This window comes from Neovison vison, chromosome 2 (genome assembly GCF_020171115.1).
Source record: "Neovison vison isolate M4711 chromosome 2, ASM_NN_V1, whole genome shotgun sequence".
In the NCBI taxonomy this organism is placed as follows: Eukaryota; Metazoa; Chordata; class Mammalia; order Carnivora; family Mustelidae; genus Neogale; species Neogale vison.
Window position 1 is genome coordinate 41,063,347 of NC_058092.1, and position 19,740 is coordinate 41,083,086.

General features: G+C 36.2%; 1 protein-coding gene across 1 annotated transcript in view; it reads left to right on the top strand.

Moving 5' to 3' along the window:
- The window catches only part of C2H1orf185 (chromosome 2 C1orf185 homolog), a 31,148-nt gene that overhangs the window by 4,249 nt on the left and 7,159 nt on the right, over nucleotides 1–19,740 (top strand). The window contains exon 3 of the mRNA XM_044236765.1: nucleotides 16,929–17,064. Within this exon, the coding sequence (XP_044092700.1) occupies nucleotides 16,929–17,064 (136 nt within the window). The remainder of the gene's footprint in view (nucleotides 1–16,928; nucleotides 17,065–19,740) is intronic.

Consider the following 19,740-nt stretch of genomic DNA (forward strand, 5'->3'; position numbering starts at 1 on the left):
CGGTATTTAATCTGATATTGGAGTTAAAGAAGGAACCAACCATATGAAGACTTTGTCAAAGAGCTCTGTAAGCTGAAGGGATAGCAAGTACAAAGACCCCACGTGGAAATGTCCTTGGTATTGTTCAGGAAAGGGAAAAAAGGCTAGTGTACAGACTGTAGTGAGTGAGGGAAATAATGATGAAATTAAAGATGTAGATGGGGGTTAGATCACATAGCATGTTGTGGGCTAGAATATGGAGTTTGGATTTTGTTATTTATGCCATTGTGAGGTTTTAAGCAGGAGAATGACTTTATCAGCATAATAATGGCTAACACTGGGGACTTACTACCTAGTGGCCACACTGTTCTAAATGCTTTATATGTGATCTCATTTAGAATTCATAACCAGCCCATGAGGTAGCAGTAATGTTATCTCCCTTTTAAGGACACTATAATGTCACCTATAGATGATTTACACTTTTATAACACTTTTTAAAATTTGAGATATAATTCACATACACTATAGTACATAGATTTTAAATGTATGAGGATGAATTTCAGCATATATATTCCCATATCATCACAACCTTGATCAAGATATACAACTTTCCATCACCCTGGAAAGTTCCCTCATGCTCCTTTCCAGTTGTCACTCCCCACCTCCCACTCAGAGACAGTCATTATTCTGATTTTTATTACCAGAGGTTAATTTTGCCTAGTCTTGAGTTACATGTAAATGGGATCATACGAACTTTATGTTCGCATTTTTGCCTTAACATAATATTTTTGAGATTCATTCCTATCTTTGTATTTATCTATATTTCATTCTTTTTATTGACGATTTTTATTAATTGTATAAATACACCTCACTTTATTCTGTTAATGGACAATTGGATCATTTCCAGTTTTTAGTTCTTAGGAGTAAGGCTGCTATGAATTTTCTTATACAATCTTTTTGTACATGTGCTTTCACTTCTCTTGGGTAAATACCTAAGAGTAGAATTGCTGGATCATATTAACTTTGTTAGCAAATTGCTGAACAGTCTTCCAAAGTGAGTATATACTTCTACCGTAATATTTGAGAGTTCTAATTAATATTTTTAAAAGGTTTTTCTTACTTCTCTGTGAAGCCTGTATTTAATTGAGCAAGAGTGAAAGCAGAGCAAGTTAGGAGGCTATTGCATAATCTAGGTCAGGGACTTGGACTAAAGGAGATGAAAAGAAGAGGTTGGATTTGAGGTGTATTTTGCAGGTAAAGTTAAGAGGGCTTGTTTGGTGGATTGAATGAGGTAAGGAAAGATAAATGAAATGGAGAATTAATGCCAACACCTACCTTTTTACCATGAGCAATCGAGTAGTTGATCATGACAATTACTGAGATGGGAATATGATTAGAGAGGGGAGCAAGTTGAAGGAATAGTGATAAACTAGGAGTTACATTTTGGAAAGTGTTTTGGACATCCATTAGAAATATCAAATACTCAAATACACATGTAGGAAGTTCAGAAGAGAATTCAAGCCTGAAGATTTAGGATATCAATGTATAGAGGGTATCTAAGGTCATTAGAACTGGGTGAGATTAACCAGGGAGTGATATTTGGAAGAAAAGAACCTAGGACTATGCCCTTCAGCCCACCAACATTTAGAAATCTAGCAAAAGAATAGGAAGAATCATCTGAAAAGGAAGAACAGAAAGATATGCTGTTAAGGAAATCAAAATTAGAAAATGTCTCGGGGTCGCTGGGAAGATGGCAGAGGAGGAGGGCCCTAGGCTCACCCTGTCCCATGTTTACAACTGGATATCATTCACATCCACGTCAATAAACTGGAGAGTGATCCTAAGACTGGCAGAACAAACTCCACAACTAAATGTAGAGAAAAAGCTGCATGAGAGAGTTTAGGAAGAGCAGCTTTGTAGTCAGGAGCTACCCACAGGAGGGAGAGAGCTGCAGACTTGGAGAGGGAAAAACACCAGGAAGCCCACAGAAAGGAAATGAATCCCCATAACGTCTGGCCTTGAAAACCAAAGGGGCTGAATTCTGAGAGTTCCTATAACCTGCAGGACTTGGAGCCCAGAGTTTTAAATGTCAGAGGGCTAGTGATAGCCCATAAAGAGTCCCTACCCTTAAAGAGACAAGGGTCCAAGGAAAGGTAACATAGAAGTGACAGCTTGCCGATCAAAGGGAAATCTCTTTATACCAATTTCAGAGAGTGTTGGGGGATTTCTCTGGGAACAAAGGAGCTGGCAGTTGCCATTTTCCTCTCCTGCCCCCTAGCATAAACACAGAGTCAACTGTAGGAGGTGGTGCTGCCCAAGCACTTGCTACTTAACCTATTGGTACTGAGCCCTGCCAACAAGTTCTCCTGAGCACTTGCCAACTCCAAGCCTGCTGATCTCAGCTCCAGGCTCAGTGTAATTTTTGTTAACGCTGTGCATGCTGCACCCATCCATGCCTCTACATGCTATGCCCCCATGGCCATCACACTTTGGGGGCACTAGCTTAGGACTAGTGGGTCAATGCAAAGTTTACTAACACTGCATATGCCATGCTGAGCCACTAAGTGCCCCAGGTGGCCACCACCACCATCCTCAGTCACTGTACCCCCAAGAGCCACTTGGCTGTGGGAGGTCTGGCCTGGGACTAGGGGTTCAGTGCAAATTTTGCTAACATCAAAAGTTGCCCCAAGCCTTTCTGCTATCATACCCTCTCAGAGCTGGCCTACCTGGATCTCACTAATATCATTGAGAGCAAGCATAGTTCACAATAGACAAAGAGTCAGTGAGATGTCTGGACAAAAATGAAAAGTGACTCACACCTTAGCAGGATACAAGCAACAAACATAGAAGACTCCTCTGAAGAGCCAGTTTCTGGTAAATAGGGGACACTGCACTGAGGGGCACTACAGGACCTCTTCTTCATAAAGCCACTACTTTCAAGAATAGATCACAGAGCTGACTTTTGTAACACACAGAAACATACACAGAGAAGTAGACATATGAGGAAACAGTGTTGCAAAAGAAAGAACAAGACAAAATCACAAAGTATATCTAAGAGAAAGAGAAGTAATAATATCCCTGTTACAGAATTTAAAGTAATGATCATAAAAATACTGGACTTCAGAAGAGGGTAGAGGATGTCAGTAAGAACCTTGACAAAAAGTTTAAAGGAACATATCAGACATGAAGAACTCAATAAAAGGAATTAAAAATAAAATAGATGGAATAAGTAGTAGTCTACAGGAAGCAGAGGAACATATCAGTGACCTGGAGGAAAGGATAATGGAAAGCAATCAAGCTGAACAGGTGAGAGACAAATAAATACTGCGTAATGAGAACAGACTTACAGAACTCAGTGGCTCCTTCAAGCATAATAACATTCATATTAGAGGGATCCCAGAAGGAAAAGAGAGAAAGGCAGGCAGGAAATGTATTTGTGAAATAGCTGAAGACTTTCCAAATCTGGGGAGGGAAACAAATCCAGATACAGGAGGCACAGAGATCCCACAACAAATTCAACTCAAGAAGCAAGAAGGTCCACACCAAGACACTTAGTAATTAAAAAGTCAAAAAATAGTGATAGAGAATTTTAAAGGTAGCAAGAGAAAAGAAGACAGCTACATACAAAGGAAACCCCAAAAAGTTATCAGCTGAAACTTTGTAAGTTGAAAGAGGATAGCATAATGTACTCAAAGTGCTGAAAGGGAAAATTCTGCAACCAAGAATGCTTTACCCAGCGAGGCTATCATTCAGAATAGGAGAGATAAAGAGTTTCCCAAACAAACAAAAGTTAAAAGAACTCTTGGCCACTAAACAGCCCTACAAGAAATGTTAAGGGGGAATCTGAGTGGAAAGCAAAAACCATAAGTAAGAATAAGAAAAGTAAGAATCACAAAATAAAAAGATGTAAAAAATCACGCAAAATGTCTGAAATGTAGAAGGAAGAGAAGTAAAAAATGAAATTAAAATCAAGCGACCATCAGCTTAACATAGACTGCTTTATGCAAAAGATGTTATGTATAAACCTAATGGTAACTACAAATCAAAAAACAGTAGAGTAGATATGCAAAAAATAAAAAGTATGGAACCCAAATATATCACTAACTACCCCCAGCAAACCATGAAAGAGAGAAATAAAAGAATCAGAAAAAAAATTACAGAAACAACCACAAAAACGTAACAAAATGACAATAAATACTTAACAATAGTTACTTTGAATGCAAATGGACTAACTGCTCCAGTCAAAAGATATAGGGTGAAAGAGTTTATAAAAAAACAAGACCCAATTATAGGCTTCCTACAAGACATTTATTACAGGCCTAAAGACACTTGTAGATGTGAAGTTTGGAGATGGAGAAACATTCATCATGCAAGTGGATGTCAAAAGAAAGCCAGAGTAGCAATATTTACGTTGGACAGACAGACTCTAAAATAAAGTCTGTAAAAAGAGACAAAGAAGGACACTATATAATAATAAACAGAGCCAAACAAGAATATATAGCAATTGTAAATATTTTTTATGCACCCAACATGGGATTACCCAAATACACAAAACAGTTAATAACAAACATAAAGGAAATATTCAATAGTAATACACCAATAGTAGGGGACTTTAGCTTCCATTTACATCAGTGAACAGATCATTCAAATAGAAAATCTATGATGAAACAGTAACTTTGAATGATACACTGGACCAGATGGATTTAATGGATATATTCAAAACATTCCATCCAAAAGCAGCAGAATACACATTCTTTTCAAGTGCAAATGGAGCATTCTCTAGAATAGATCACATGTTAAGACCTGAAACAAGCCTCAACAAATTAAAAAAATTCAAAGTTATACCATGCATATTTTCTGACCATAATGCTATGAAATTAGAAATCAATCACAAAATATCTGGGAAGATTTTGGGAAGATCCACAAATACATGGAGATTAAATAATAAATAAATACTAAACAATGAATGGGTCAACCATGAAATGAAAGAAGAAATTAAAAACTACATAGAAACAAATGAAAATGAAAACAGAATAGTCCAGGGCACCTGGGTGGATCAATTGGTTAAGCGTCTGCCTTCAGCTCAGAGCATGCTCTTTGGGTCCTGGGATTGAACCCCAGGGTCAGGCTCCCTGCTCCCTCCCTCTCTCCCTCTGGCCCTCCTCTCTGCTTGTGCTTGCTCTTTCCCTTTCTCTCTCTCTCCCAAATAAATAAATAAAACCTTAAAACAACAACAACACACAATTGTTCAAATCTTTGGGATGTAACAAAAGCAATTTTTTTCTTTTTCTTTTTATTGTGGTGTTAGTCACCATGCAGTACATCATTAGTTTTTGAGGTAGTGTTCCAAGATTCATTGATTATGTATAATACCCAGTGCTCCATGCAATACATGCCCTAAATACCCACCACCAGCCTCACCCATTCCCCAGTTCTTCCCCTTAAAACCCTCAGTTTGTTTCTTAGAGTCCACAGTCTCTCATGGTTCATCTCCCCCTCCAATTTCCCTCTCTTCACTTTTCCTTTCCTTCTCCTAATGTTCTCCATGTTATTCCTATGTTCCACAAATAAGTGAAACCATATAATTGACTTTTCCTACTTGACTTATTTCACTCAGCGTAATCTCCTCCAGTCCCATCAATGTTGATGCAAAAATTGGATATTCATCCTTTCTGATGGTTGAGTAATATTCCATTGAATATATGGACCACAGATTCTTTATTCATTCATCTGTTGAAGGGCATCTTGGCTCTTCAAACTGGGGACCAGTTTGGCTATTGTGGACTTTGCTGCTATGAACGTTGGGGTGCATATGGCCCTTCTTTTCACTACATCTGTATTTTTGGGGTAAATACCCGGTAGCGCAATTGCCGGGTCATAGAGAAAAGCAGTTATTTTTAAAATATATCTTTTATTTTTATTTTTTAGAGTGGGAAAGAGAGGAAGAGAGAGAGAAAGGAGGGGCAGAGGGAGAGAGAAAATCTTCAGTAGGCTCCACTCCCAGCACAAAACCTGACACAGGGCTCAATCTCACAACCCTAAAATCATGACCTGAGCCAGACTAAGGATTAGATACTTAACAGACTGAGCCAGGCAGCCACTCCCCAGCAAAAGCAATTCTAAGAGGGAAATTTATAGCAATACAAACCTACCTCACAAGGCAAGAGAGACCTCAAACCTAAAGAAGCTGGAAAAAGAACAACTAACAAAACCTAAAACCAGGAGAAGAAAAGAAATAATAATCAAGATTAGAGCAGAAATAAATGATATAGAAAGTTAAACAAACAAACAAACAAAAAACAAAAACACAGATCAATGAAACCAGAACCTGGTTCTTTGAAAATAGATAAACCTCTAGGCAGACTCTTCCAGAAAAGGGGGTGGGGAGAAGGATTTTAAACAAAATCACCAATGAAAGAGGAGAAATGACAACATCCCAGAAATGCAAATAATTGTAAGAACATTATGAAGAACTATATGCCAATAAATTAGACATCCTAGAAGAAATGGATAAATTCAGAGAAATATAACCTATCAAAATTGAAGCAGGAGGAAACAGAAAATTTGAACAGATCTTTTACCAGCAAGGCAATTGAATCTGTAATCAAAAAACACCCAACGAACAATAGTCCAGGGGCAGATGGCTTCACAGCTGAATGCTACCAAACATTTAAGGAAAAGTTAATGCCTGTTCTACTCAAACTATTCTAAAAAATAGAAGAAGGAAAACTTCCAAATTCATTCTGTGAGGCCAGCATTATCCTGATACCAAAACCAACTAAATACACCACAAAAGAGAACTACAGACCAATATCTCTGATGAACATAAATGCAAAAATCTCAACAAAATGCTAGCAAATAAAATCCAACAATACATTAAAAAAGTCATTCACGATTACCAAGTGGGATTTATTCCTGGGATGAAAGGGTGTTTCTATATTCACAAAATAATGTGATACATCTCATCAATAAAAGAAAGGATAAAAACAGTGATCATCTCAATAGATGCAGAAAAAGCATTTGACAGAGTACAACACCCATTCATGATAATAATCCTTTAAAAAGTAGGCTTAGAGGGAACATACCTCAACATAATAAAGTCCATTTATGAAAAACCCACAGCTGTTATCATTCTCAATAGGGAAAAACAGAGGTTTCCCCCTAAGGTCAGGAACAACACAAGGATGTCCACTCTTGCCATTTTTATTAAACATAGTACTAGAAGTCCTAGACAAAGCAATCAGACAACAAAAAGAAAGAAAGACATTCTATATTGGTAAGGAAGAAGTAAAACTCTCATTATTTGCAGATAATGATACTATATATAGAAAACTCTAAAGACTCAACCAAAAAAACTACTAGAACTGATAAATGAATTTAGTGAAGTCACAGGATACAAAATCAATATGCAAAAATTTGTTGCATTTTTATACATTAGTAATGAAGCAACAGAAAGAGAAATTAAAATAATCCCATTTACAACCACACCAAAAACAATAGAATACCTAGGAATAAACAAAGAGGTGAAAGACCCATACTCTGAAAGCTATAAAACATTGATGGAAGAAATTAGAGACAGAAATGGAAAGACATGCCATGCTAATTGCTTAGAACAATTGTTAAAATGTCCATATGATTCAAAACAATTTACAGATTTAATGCAATTCCTACCAAAATACCAACAACATTTCTTCATAGACCTAGAACAACAACAACAAAAAAACCCACAAAATTTATATGGAACCACAAAAGACCCTGAATAACCAAAGCAATTTTGAAAAAGAAAAAGCTGGCAGTATCACAATTCCAACTTCAAATTATGTTACAAAGCCATAGTAATCAAAACAGTATGGTACTGACACAAAAATTGACACATAGATTAATGGAACAGATTAGAAAACACAGAAATAAGTCCCAAATTTTGTGGTCTCTTAATCTTCGAAAAAGCAGGAAAGAATATCCAATGGGAAAAAGACTGTCTCTTCAACAAATGATGTTGGGAAAACTGGACAGCCACATGCAAAAGAATGAAACTGGATCACTTGAAGAGAGCACAGGCATTAATTTCTCTGACATTGGCTCTAGCAACATTTTTCTAGATATGTCTTCTGAGGCAAGGGGAATAAAAGAAAAAATAAGCTATTGGGACTACATCAAAATAAAAGGTTTCTGCACAGCAAAGGAAATAATGAACAAAACTAAATGCAACCTACGGAATGGGAGAAGATATTTGCAAATGACATCTGATAAGGGGTTAGTATCCAAAATATATAAAGAATTTATATACTTCAACACCCAGAAAACAAATAGTCCAATTTAAAAATAAGCAGAAGACACAGACATTTCTTCAGAGAAGACATCCAGATGTCCCACAGACATGAAAAGATGTTCAACACACTGCTCATCAGGGAAATGCAAATCAAAACCACAATGAGATATTACCTCTCACCTGTCAGGATGCCTAAAATCAAAAAAACAAGAAACAAATGTTGGAGAGCATGTGCAGAAAAAGAAACCCTCTTGCACTGTTGGTAGGAATGCAAATTGGTGCAGCCACATTGGAAGACAGTATGGAGGTTCCTCAAGAAATTATAGAGCTACCCTATGATCCAGTGTTTGCACTACTGGGTATTTACCCAGAACTAATTCAAAAACATGAATTCAGAAGATACATGAACCCCTCTGTTTATTGCATCATTATTTATAGAAGCCATACTACGAAAGCAATATAAGTGTCCATTGAATGATGAATAGATAAAGAAGGTGTGGTATAATAGACAATGGAGCATTATTCAACCGTTAAAAAATTTTCCATTTGCAGTGCAAAGTGAAGCTAGAGAGTATAATGTTAAGCAAAATAAGTCAGTCTGAGAAAGACAAATACCATATGATTTCACTCTTATGTGGAATTTAAGGAACAAAACCAAGAGCAAAACAAAAGGTGGGGGGGGACCAAGAAGCAGACTCTTAACTATAGAGAACAAACTAATGGTTATCAGAAGGGAGGTGAAGGGGAGGATGGGTGAAACAGGTGAAGGGGATTAAGGAGTGCACTTGTCATGATGAGCATTGGGCAATGTATAGAATTGTTGTATCACTATATTTATACCTGAAACTAAGATAACATTGTATGTTAACTATACTGGAATTTAAAATTTTAAAAAATAAATAGAAAGGAAAAATTAGAAAATGTTTCAAGAAGGAGGAGATGATGATATTGAAAGTGCTTAAGAAGTTGAGAATGATTATGGAGAAATAATTTTTTGATTTGGCAACATGGAAGTTATTGACGACCTCTAACAGTTTTGGTGGAGTGATGAGTTCAGAAGCTCACGTTTTAATAAAACACAGGAGGTGAGAGAATTGAATCAATATAGACCTCCCTTTAAGGAAGGTGTTGTTTTCTGTTTTGTTTTGTATTGTTTTGTTTTTGGTGAAGGGGAGTTGACAAATGGGGAAGTAACTGGAAGAGATTGTGAGGGCAAGGAAGAGGGTTTTTTTCCTTTCTAAAAATTGAAGACATGCTTGATTATCTTCCTCTCTCATTCCCACTTCCCCCAAATTTGAACCATCACCAAGTTCTATTTAACCTCATAAATCACTCAAATCTATTCTTTTCTTTTAGTTACCTCTGTTACCATCTTATTTATCATTATCCTTCACATAGATTACTGCAGTACAATAATAACTGACTCTATACCTACACTATTATTCTCATTAAATCTCTTTTCCACACTTCAGCCAGACATTTTCCAAATATATATATAATCAACTTACCAGACCATTCCATCCCATCCCCACTATATTATAAAGGACTTCCGATTGCTTTTAGGATAAAGACAAGTGGCATGACTTTTAAGGCCTTACATGGTCTGCCCATTTTATCTTCCACTTTCCTCTTGCTTTCACTGTTTCTGCTACACTGTCCTAATCTGGCCCCTAGGTCTTTATCTTGATATTATTTCTGACTGAAATACTTTCTTCTACAACTCCCTTCCTCCACAACACTCTGCCTAATAAATTACTATTTCTTCAAATGCCCAATTCAATCTTATCCTCAGAAAAGCCTTTTCCCTGACTCTCTAACCAGATTAATTCCCTTTGTTGCATACTCCCACCGTACAACAGGTACCTTTCCTTGATAGCTCTTTCCATAGCTGTAATTTTTCATTTTCTTGTCAGCATTTTATTAATGTCTGCCTTCCTTAATAGTGATTAACCTCCACAAGAGCAGTAATGGTTCTATGAGGGTAGTGGCTGTGCTTTTTTTTTTCCTTGCCACTATATATCCAGCACCCAGCATAATGTCTGACCCATAGCAAGTACTCACTAAATATTTGTTAAGTGAACTTAATTCAATGAATGAGTGAATCCTGGTTGCCTAAACCACATTAAATAATGAAATACAGTCTCTTAAATTAACTTAGAAGTTTTCTAGTACTTCTGTATGAAGAAATGGCAATCAGCATTATTTTTTAAATTGGTAAATTTGGAATGACTATTAGAAACTACATTTCCTTATGCTTAACTATCTTTGATCAGCTGGATTTTACTTGCTGCTTCATTATTTTTAACGGTCTCTCAAAATTGTTTGTGTTGCATGGGTAAGGTCATGGGTACACTTGCATTGTAAGTCATTAGTTTCAATCCAGTTTCCTTCTATTTAATTTTGCCAGATATATTATTAAGTAAAAAACTGATGAATGAATTTCATTTCATTCCTTTGTCATAGAAGGCAAATTTATTAAAAGACTAGTTAACATTAAACTAGATTGATGATCTCACAACCAGAAAGATGGATATCAAAAAATCGTGGTTAATTTCAAACTGGAAATATTAATCCTGCATAAAAAGTGGCTTAATTTACATTCTATGAATAAAATAGGTATAGTAAAATCAGTAACATATGAAAAGGGAATATATATGTTGATTGGTGTTATAAAAATAAATATATGGGGGGGAAGCAAGATGGCAGAGGTGTAGGAGATGTAAATTTTGTCTGGTCCCAGGAATTCAGCTAGGTAGTTATCAAACTTTTCTGAGCACCTACAAACTCAACAGGAGATCGAAGAAAAGAATAGCAGCAATTCTATGAGCAGAAAAGCAACTACTTTTTGGAAGGTCTCTTCTCATTTGTTTAGTGTATATTTTTCTGACGTCATTGTTACCCTTTTAAGATTTTCTTCTCTCATTCATCTATTCTTCTCTGGAAAAAATGAAAAAATGGAAAAATTCATCTCAAAAAAAAAAAAAAAAAAAAGAACAAGAGGCAGTACCAACTGCTAGGGTCCTAATCAATAAGGACATTAGTAAGATGTCAGAACTAGAGTTCACAATGGCGACTATAAAGATACTAGCTGGGCTTGAAAAAGGTGGAGAAGGTACTAGAGAATCCCTTTCTGGAGAAAAAAAAGAACTGAAATCTAACCAAGTCGAAATAAAAAAGGTTATTAATGAGGGGCAATAAAAAATGTAGGCTCTTACTGCTAGGATAAATGAGGCAGAAGAGAGAATTAGTAATATAGAAGAGCAAATGATGGAGAATAAAGAAGCTAAGAAAGAGAGAGATAAACAACAACTGGATCACAAGGCAAGAATTTGAGAGATGAGTGATATAATAAGACAAAACAATATTAGAATAATTGGGAATCCCAGAAGAAGAAGAAAGAGAGAGAGACAGAAGGTATATTAAGAAGAACTTCCTTAATTTAGGGAAGGAAACAGGCATCAAAATCCAGGAGGCATAGAGAATCCCCCTCAAAATTAATAAAAATAGGCCCATAACTCATCATCTAATAATAAAACTTACAAGTCTCAGAGACGAAGAGAAACTCCTGAAAGAAGCTCAGGACAAGAGGTCTGTAACCTACAATAGTAGAAACATTAGATTGGCAGAAGACCTATCCACAGAGAACTGACAGGCCAGAAAGGACTGGCATGATATATTCAGAGTGCTAAATGAGAAAACTATGCAGCCAAGAATACTAGATCCAGCTGAAAATACTGATCCAGTCACTGAAAATAGAAGGAAAGATAAAAGTCTTTCAGGACAAAGAAAAACTAAAAGAATTTGCGAACACCAAACTAGCCCTACAAGAAATATTGAAAGAGAACCTCTAAACAAAGAGATAGAGCCTAAAAGTAACATAAACCAGACAGGAACAGAGACAATATACAGTAACAGTCACCTTACAAGCAATACAATAACACTAAATTCATCTCTTTCAATAGTTACCCTGAACGTAAATGGGCTAAATGCCCTAGTTGAAAGGCACGGCTGTCAGATTGGATTAAACACACACACACACACCTACACACACAAAAGACTCATTGATATGCTGTCTGCAAGAGACTCATTTTAGGCCCAAAGACACCTCCAGATATAAAGTGAGGGGTTGGAAAACCTTTTACCATGCTAATGGACATTAAAAAAAAAAAAATCCTGGGGTGGTGATCCTTATATCAGACAAATTAGATTTTAAACCAAAGACTAATAAGAGATGGGGAAGGACACTGTAACATACTTAAAGGGTCTATCCAACAAAAAGATCTAAAAATTGTAAATATCTATGCCCCTAACATGGGAGCAGCCAATTGTATAAGCCAATTAATAAAAAAATCAAAGAAACACATTGACAATCATATGAGAGTAGTAGGGGACTTTTACACCTCCCTAACTGAAATAGATTATCTAAGCAAAAGATCAACAAGGAAATAAAAGCTTTAAATGACACACTGGACCAAATGGACTTCACATATATATTCAGAGCATTCCATCCCAAACAACATAATACACATTCTTCTCTAGTGCACATGGAACAGTCACCAGAATAGATCACATCCTGGGTCACAAATCAGATCTCAACCAGTACCAAAAGATCAGGATCATTCCCTGCACACTTTTGCACCACAATGCTTTGAAACTGAAACTCAATCACAAGAGGAAAGTTGGAAAGAACCCAAATACATGGAGGTTGAAGATTGTACTAAAGAATGAATGGGTCAACTAGGAAATTAAAGAAGAATTTAAAAAATTCATTGAAACAAATGAAATTGAAAACACAACAGCTCAAAACCTTTGGGATGCAGTAATGGTGGTCCTAAGAGGGAAGTATATAGCAATACAAGCCTTTCTCAAGAAACAAGAAAGGTTTCAAATACACAACCTAACCCTGCACCTAAAGGAGCTGGAGAAAGAATAGCCAGGAAAGCCTAAACTCAGCAGAGCAGAAACTAATGAAATAGAAACCAAAAGAACAGTAGAACCAATCAACAAAACTAGGAGCTGGTTCTTTGAAAGAGTTAATAAGATTGATAAACCCCTGGCCAGATTTATCCAAAAGAAAAGAAAAAGGACCCAAATAAATAAAATCATGAATGAGAGGAGAGATCACAACCAACATGGAAGAAATACAAACAATTGTAAGAACATATTTATGAGCAACTCTATGCCAATAAATTAGGCAATCTGGAAGAAATGGGTGGATTCTTAGAACATATAAACTATCAAAACTGAAACAGGAAGAAATAAAAAACCTGAACAGACCCATAACCAGTAAGGAAATTGAAGCAGTAATCAAAAATCTCCCAAAAAATAAGAATCCAGAGCCAGGTGGCTTTCCAGGGGGAATTTTACCAAACATTTAAAGAAAAATTCATACCTATTCTTCCAGAGCTGTTTAAAAAAGTCAAAATGGAAGGAAAACTTCCAAACTCTGTGAGTCCAGCATTACTTTGATCCCAAAACCAGACAAAGACCCCATCAAAAAGAAGAATTACAGAGCAATATCCCTGATGGATATGCATACAAAAATTCTCACCAGAATACTAGCCTATAGGATCTAGTAGTACATTAAAAGGATTATTCAACACAACAAAGTGGGATTTATTCCTGGGCTGCAGGGTTGGTTCAACATCTGCAAATCAATCAATGTGATACAATATATTAGTAAAAGAAAGAACAAGAACCATATGATCCTCTCAATAGATGCAAAAAAAGCATTTGACAAAGTACAGCATCCTTTTTTTTTTTTTAAAGATTTTATTTATTTATTCAACAGAGAGAGATTACAAGTAGGCAGAGAGGCAGGCAGAGAGAGAGAGGAGGAAGCAGGCTCCCCACCGAGCAGAGAACCCGATATGGGACTCGATCCCAGGACCCTGAGATCATGACCCGAGCCGAAGGCAGTGGCTTAACCCACTGAGCCACCCAGGCGCATCCTTTCTTGATTAAAACTCTTCATAGTGTAGGGATAGAGGGAACATGCCTCAATATCATAAAAGCCATCTATGAAAAACCCACAACAAATATCATTCTCAATGGGGAAAAACTAAGAGCTTTCCCCCTAAGGTCAGGAACACAGAAGGGATGTCCACTATCACCATTGCTGTTCAACATAGTACTAGAAGTCCTGCCTAAGCTATCAGAAAACAGAAAGAAATAAAAGCCATCTGAATCGACAAGAAGTCAAACTCTCACTCTTTGCAGGTGATACAGTACTTTATGTGGAAAACCCAAAAGATTCCACCCCAAAACTGCTAGAATTCATACAGGAGTTTAGTAAAGTGTCAGGATATAAAATCAGCATATGGAAATGAGTTGCATTTCTATACACCAACAACAATACAGAAGAGAGAGAAATTAAGGAGTTGATCCCATTTACAATTGCACCCAAAACCATAAGATATCTAGGAATAAATCTAACCAGTGAGGCAAAGAATCTGTACACTGAAAACTGTAGAATACTCATGAAAGAAATTGAGGAAGACACAAAGAACTGGAAAAATGTTCCATGCTCATGGATTAGAAGAAAAAATATTATTAAAATGTCTATGCTCTTACAGCAATCTATACATTCAATGCAATCTCTATAAAATACCATCAACTTTTTTCACAGACTGGAACAATTGATTCTAAAAACTGTATGGAACCAGAAAAGACAAAGTAATGTTGAAGAAGAAAACCAAAGGTGGTGCCATCAGAATTCTGGACTTCAAGCTCTCTTACAAAGCTGTAGTCATCAAGACAGTATGGTACTGCCACAAAAACAGACACATAGATCAGTGGAACAGGATAGAGAACCCAGAAATGGACCCTCAACTCTATGGTCAACTAATCTTTGACAAAGCAGGAAAGAATGTCCAATGGAAAAAAGACACTCTCTTCAACAAATGGTGTTGGGAAAATTGGGCAGACATGCAGAAGAATGAAACTGGACCATTTCCTTATACCACACATAAAAAAACCTCAAAATGGATGAAAGACCTAAATGTGAGACAGGAATCCATCAAAATCTTTGAGGAGAACACAGACAGCAACCTCTGTGACCTCAGCCACAACAAGTTCTTCCTAGAAACATCGCCAAAGACAAGGGAAGCACTCAGCATAATCTCTGAGTGAAATAAGTCAAGCAAAGTAAGTCAGTTGTCATATGGTTTCACTTACTTGTGGAACAAAGGAAATAACATGGAGGACACTAGAAGAAGGAAAAGAAAAGTGAATTGGGGGAAATAGGAGGGGGAGACGAACCACAAAAGAGACTGGATTCTGAGAAACAAACTGAGGGTTTTGGGGGCGGGGGACAGGGATATGGGTGAGCCTGGTGGTTAAGTATTAAGGAGGGCACATTTTTTATGGAGCACTGGATGTTGTATATAAATAATGAATTTGGAAAATTCATTATTTATGAATCAAAAACTAATGTATTTTATGGTGACTAACATAAAACAATAAAAAAAAATGACAAGGGAAGCAGGGCAAAAATGAACTTTTGGGACATCATCAAGATAAAAGATCTGCATAGCAAAGGTAACAGTCAACAAAACCAAAAGACAACTGACAGAATGGGAGAAGATATTTGAAAATGACAAATCAGATAAAGGGCTAGTATCCAAAATGTATGAAGAACTTATCAAACTCAACACCCAAAAAACAATCAAGTCAAGAAATGGGCAGAAGACATGAACAGACATTTCTCCAAAGAAGATATCCAAATTGCCAGCAGACGCATGAAAAAGTGCTCAACATCATTGCACATTAGGGAAATACACACCAAAACCACAATGAGATAACACCACACACCAGTCAGAGTGGCTAAAATGAACAAGTCAGGAAATGACAGGTGTTGGTGAGAATGTGGAGAAAAGGGAACCCTCCCACACTGTTGGTGGGAATGCAAGCTGGTACAGCCACTCTAGAAAACAGTGTGGAGCTTCCTCAAAAGGTTGAAAATAGAACTACCCTCTGATCCAGCAAATACACTGCTGGGTATTTACCTCAAAGATACAAATGTTGTGATCTGAAGGGGCACTTGAACCCCAATGTTGTTAGTAGCAATGTCCACAATGGAAACTATGGAAAGGGCCTAGATGTCCATCAATAGATGAATGGATATAGAAGGTGGTATACACACACACAGACACATACACACACACAACAGAATATTGTGCCGCCATCAAAAAATGAAAGTCATTTGCAATGACTTGAGAGGAACAAAGGGTATTATGCTAAGCAAAATAAGCCAATCAGAGAAAGACACTTAAATGATCTCACTGATATGAGGAATTTGAGAAATAAGACAGAGGATCATAGGGGAAGGTGGGGGAAAATGAAACAAAACAAAACCAGAGAGGGAGACAAACCTTAAGAGACTCTTAATCTCAGGAAACAAACTGAGGATTGCTGGAGTGGAGGGGCATGGGAGGGATGGGGTGGCTGGGTGATGGACCTTGGGGAAGGTATGTGCTATGGTGAGTGCTGTGACCTGTGTAAGACTTATGAATTATAGACCTGTACCCCTGAAACAAATAATACATTATATGTCAATAAAAAATAAAAATAAATATTAATATTTCTGATTTTAAACCTTTATGTATAACTATTAGAAATAATTTTAGTTATTTATAATGGAACTCATGTTTGATAATATTCTCTATAAAATATTTTTCAGAGAAATATTTCGAAATTCCAAATTTAAAGCAATTGATGAGAGATGCAGGCAAAGATCATCAAAGGGAAAGATTAAATCTCATTCTCATTGTGTCTTTATTTCTCGAAATTTTCATACTGGAGAATTCCTATCACAGGTAGTGTATGATGTTTTATAGAAATATTTTCAAATAATTTATTTGATACCATATCACTAACATTGTTGTCTTTAAATCTGAAAAACAGTATCCACTGTTTTTAATATGAGAGATAGTAATATGGAGCTAAATTTAAATTACCCAAACTTTTTATATTATAGGAAAATGAAAAACTAAAACTAAGAAGTAGTTGCTCTCTATATCTCTAGCCTAAGAACCTATAATTCTCATATTAGGATTATTACAGGGATGAAGAAAAGTTGCATAAGAAAACAAAACAAAATTGCCAGGCTTAACAGAGGAAAGTGATTTGGAAGTAAGAGGAAACTCAGAAAACCAAATAATCTAAAAAATCAACTAACTGAAATTAAGTACTACTTAACAAAGATTTATTAAGATTTCAGTATATTCTAAGCTCTGGGACCCCCCCCATTAAGGATGATAAGTTATCCTTAGTGTAGTACAAGTGGGAAAGGCAGACACATAGTTAACTTTCTGTTATGTGGTGTCAAAACAGTGTTATATGGACAAAGTAAAACAGGAGAGATACCAGTGGAAATGTAAAACTATGATTAAACAAAACAAATATTAGTGGTTTATACCATCATCATCATTATTATTATAGCATTAATTTTAAAAAGCAGCAAATTGATAGAATATCAAGGTTTCATTGTACATATTGAATATTGAACTCATGTTGAACTCAGTGTTCATTTGTTGAATAAATATTTTTCAAGTGCCTTAAATATGACTACACTAGGTTTGGCACTGAGGCTACATAAATAAGATATGAGTTCAGATCTAGATGAGCCCAAAGTTAGTAGAGAAGAAAAACATATAAACTAAAAATTACATCATAATGTGGTAAGAGCCACAGAATTAAAGAAATGCAGACAAGGGAGCATAAATTGAGAAAGCCTTCACAGAGAAGAAATTTTTATTTGGATTTTGAGAAAGGAATAGAAGTTTGCCAGGAGGAAAGGACATTCATTCTATGTTCAAAGGCTTGCAGGTATGAAAGTAAGTAACATGTTCAGTAAAAATGTCATAATGTTTGGGAGCTAAGGTTCATAAAGGGAAATGGTGGGAAAAGGTCCTAGAGATGAGGTTTTGAGAAACCTCATTTACAGCTGAAGGATTTTGGATTTTACTCCACAGATTTTACAGATCCACTGGAGGCAGTATGGGATTATAGTCAAGAGCATAGACTGTAGAGCCAGTTGATGTAGCTTCAAATCCTAGCTCAACCACTGCTAGCTGTGTAATCTTAGGCAAATTACTTACTGTGTGTCTGTTTCCTCATCTGCAAAATGGGGATGATTTAATCTCTATAGAATTGTTATGGGAAGTAAATGAATTAGTATGTAAAAAACACTCAGAATTGTGCCTGGCCACATAGTGAGCACCATACAAGTTTACCATTATGATTACCGGGAGGTTTTAGGCAGGTGGGTTTAATGATCTAATCAATTCTAAATAGTTCTTTCAAATGGAGGATTGTTTGAAATTGAGATTGTATTGCAGAGAGAAATGTTTAAATGTATTTACTGAGTACACATCACATGCTAGGCATTTTGCTGGATACTGTAGTACAATGATGTCTTCATACCTAATGATAGATACAGATAAACAAAATGCCATGAGTACTATGATGGAAGAAGTACATATATAATAGTACTGTTTAACTGTTTATTGTTCATTCAACAAATACCTAATAGAGTCTTATATGCCAGGCACTATTCTAGGCAACTGGAGATTTGGTAGTGAACAAGGAAAACAAGAGTCCCTGTTTCCATGAGATTTATAGACTAATGGGAGAGATAAATAATATATAAAAAAATATAGAATATTATTCAAAATTATTGATAGTGATAGGAACCTAATTCAGAAAAAAAGATAGTATAAATCATAGTATGAAAACAGGATATGAAAAGAATAAGGTAGTACTGACTTCAGCCACAATTATTTCAGGCAGTACAAAAGGATTCTTTTTCATATTTTCCTTCTTTTTCTCATCTTCATAATTTTTTCTGCCTGTGTATCGGCCTCTTCCTCACCTCCTAGAGACAGGCAGGCAGGAGGATGAAAATTATAATGAAAGATACGGCTTAATGGATAGAACTAGAGCTGCATTTCTAAAATGTATATTGTGAAATACAGCATATAAACAATAGAGTACCCACAGTTTAAAGACTAATAAGTGTAATTATTTATATCCACCACTCAGAATAAGAAATAGAATATTACCAGTACCTTTGAGGTGTTCTGAGCCTTCATTTATCTCTTACAGTCTGTACCCCAGCCCTTCACTGCAACTATCTTATAATTGCAGTTAACCATTTCTTTGCTTTTCTTTATGATTTTACCAATGTATTATTAAATTTTACATGATTTCAGACTCCATGTCTAATATACTCTTACCTTTATGTGCAACATTATGTTTCTGAGATTTCATCCAGGTTGGTGCATATACCCATAGTGCACTATAGACTTTTTTTTTTTAAGATTTTATTTATTTATTTGACAGAGATCACAATTAGGCAGAGAGAGAGAGGAGGAAGCCCCATGCAGGTCTTGATCCCAGGACCCTGAGATCATGACCTGAGCCAAAGGCAGAGGCTTTAACCCACTGAGCCACCCAGGCGCCCCACATTATAGACTTTTTTTTTTTTACAG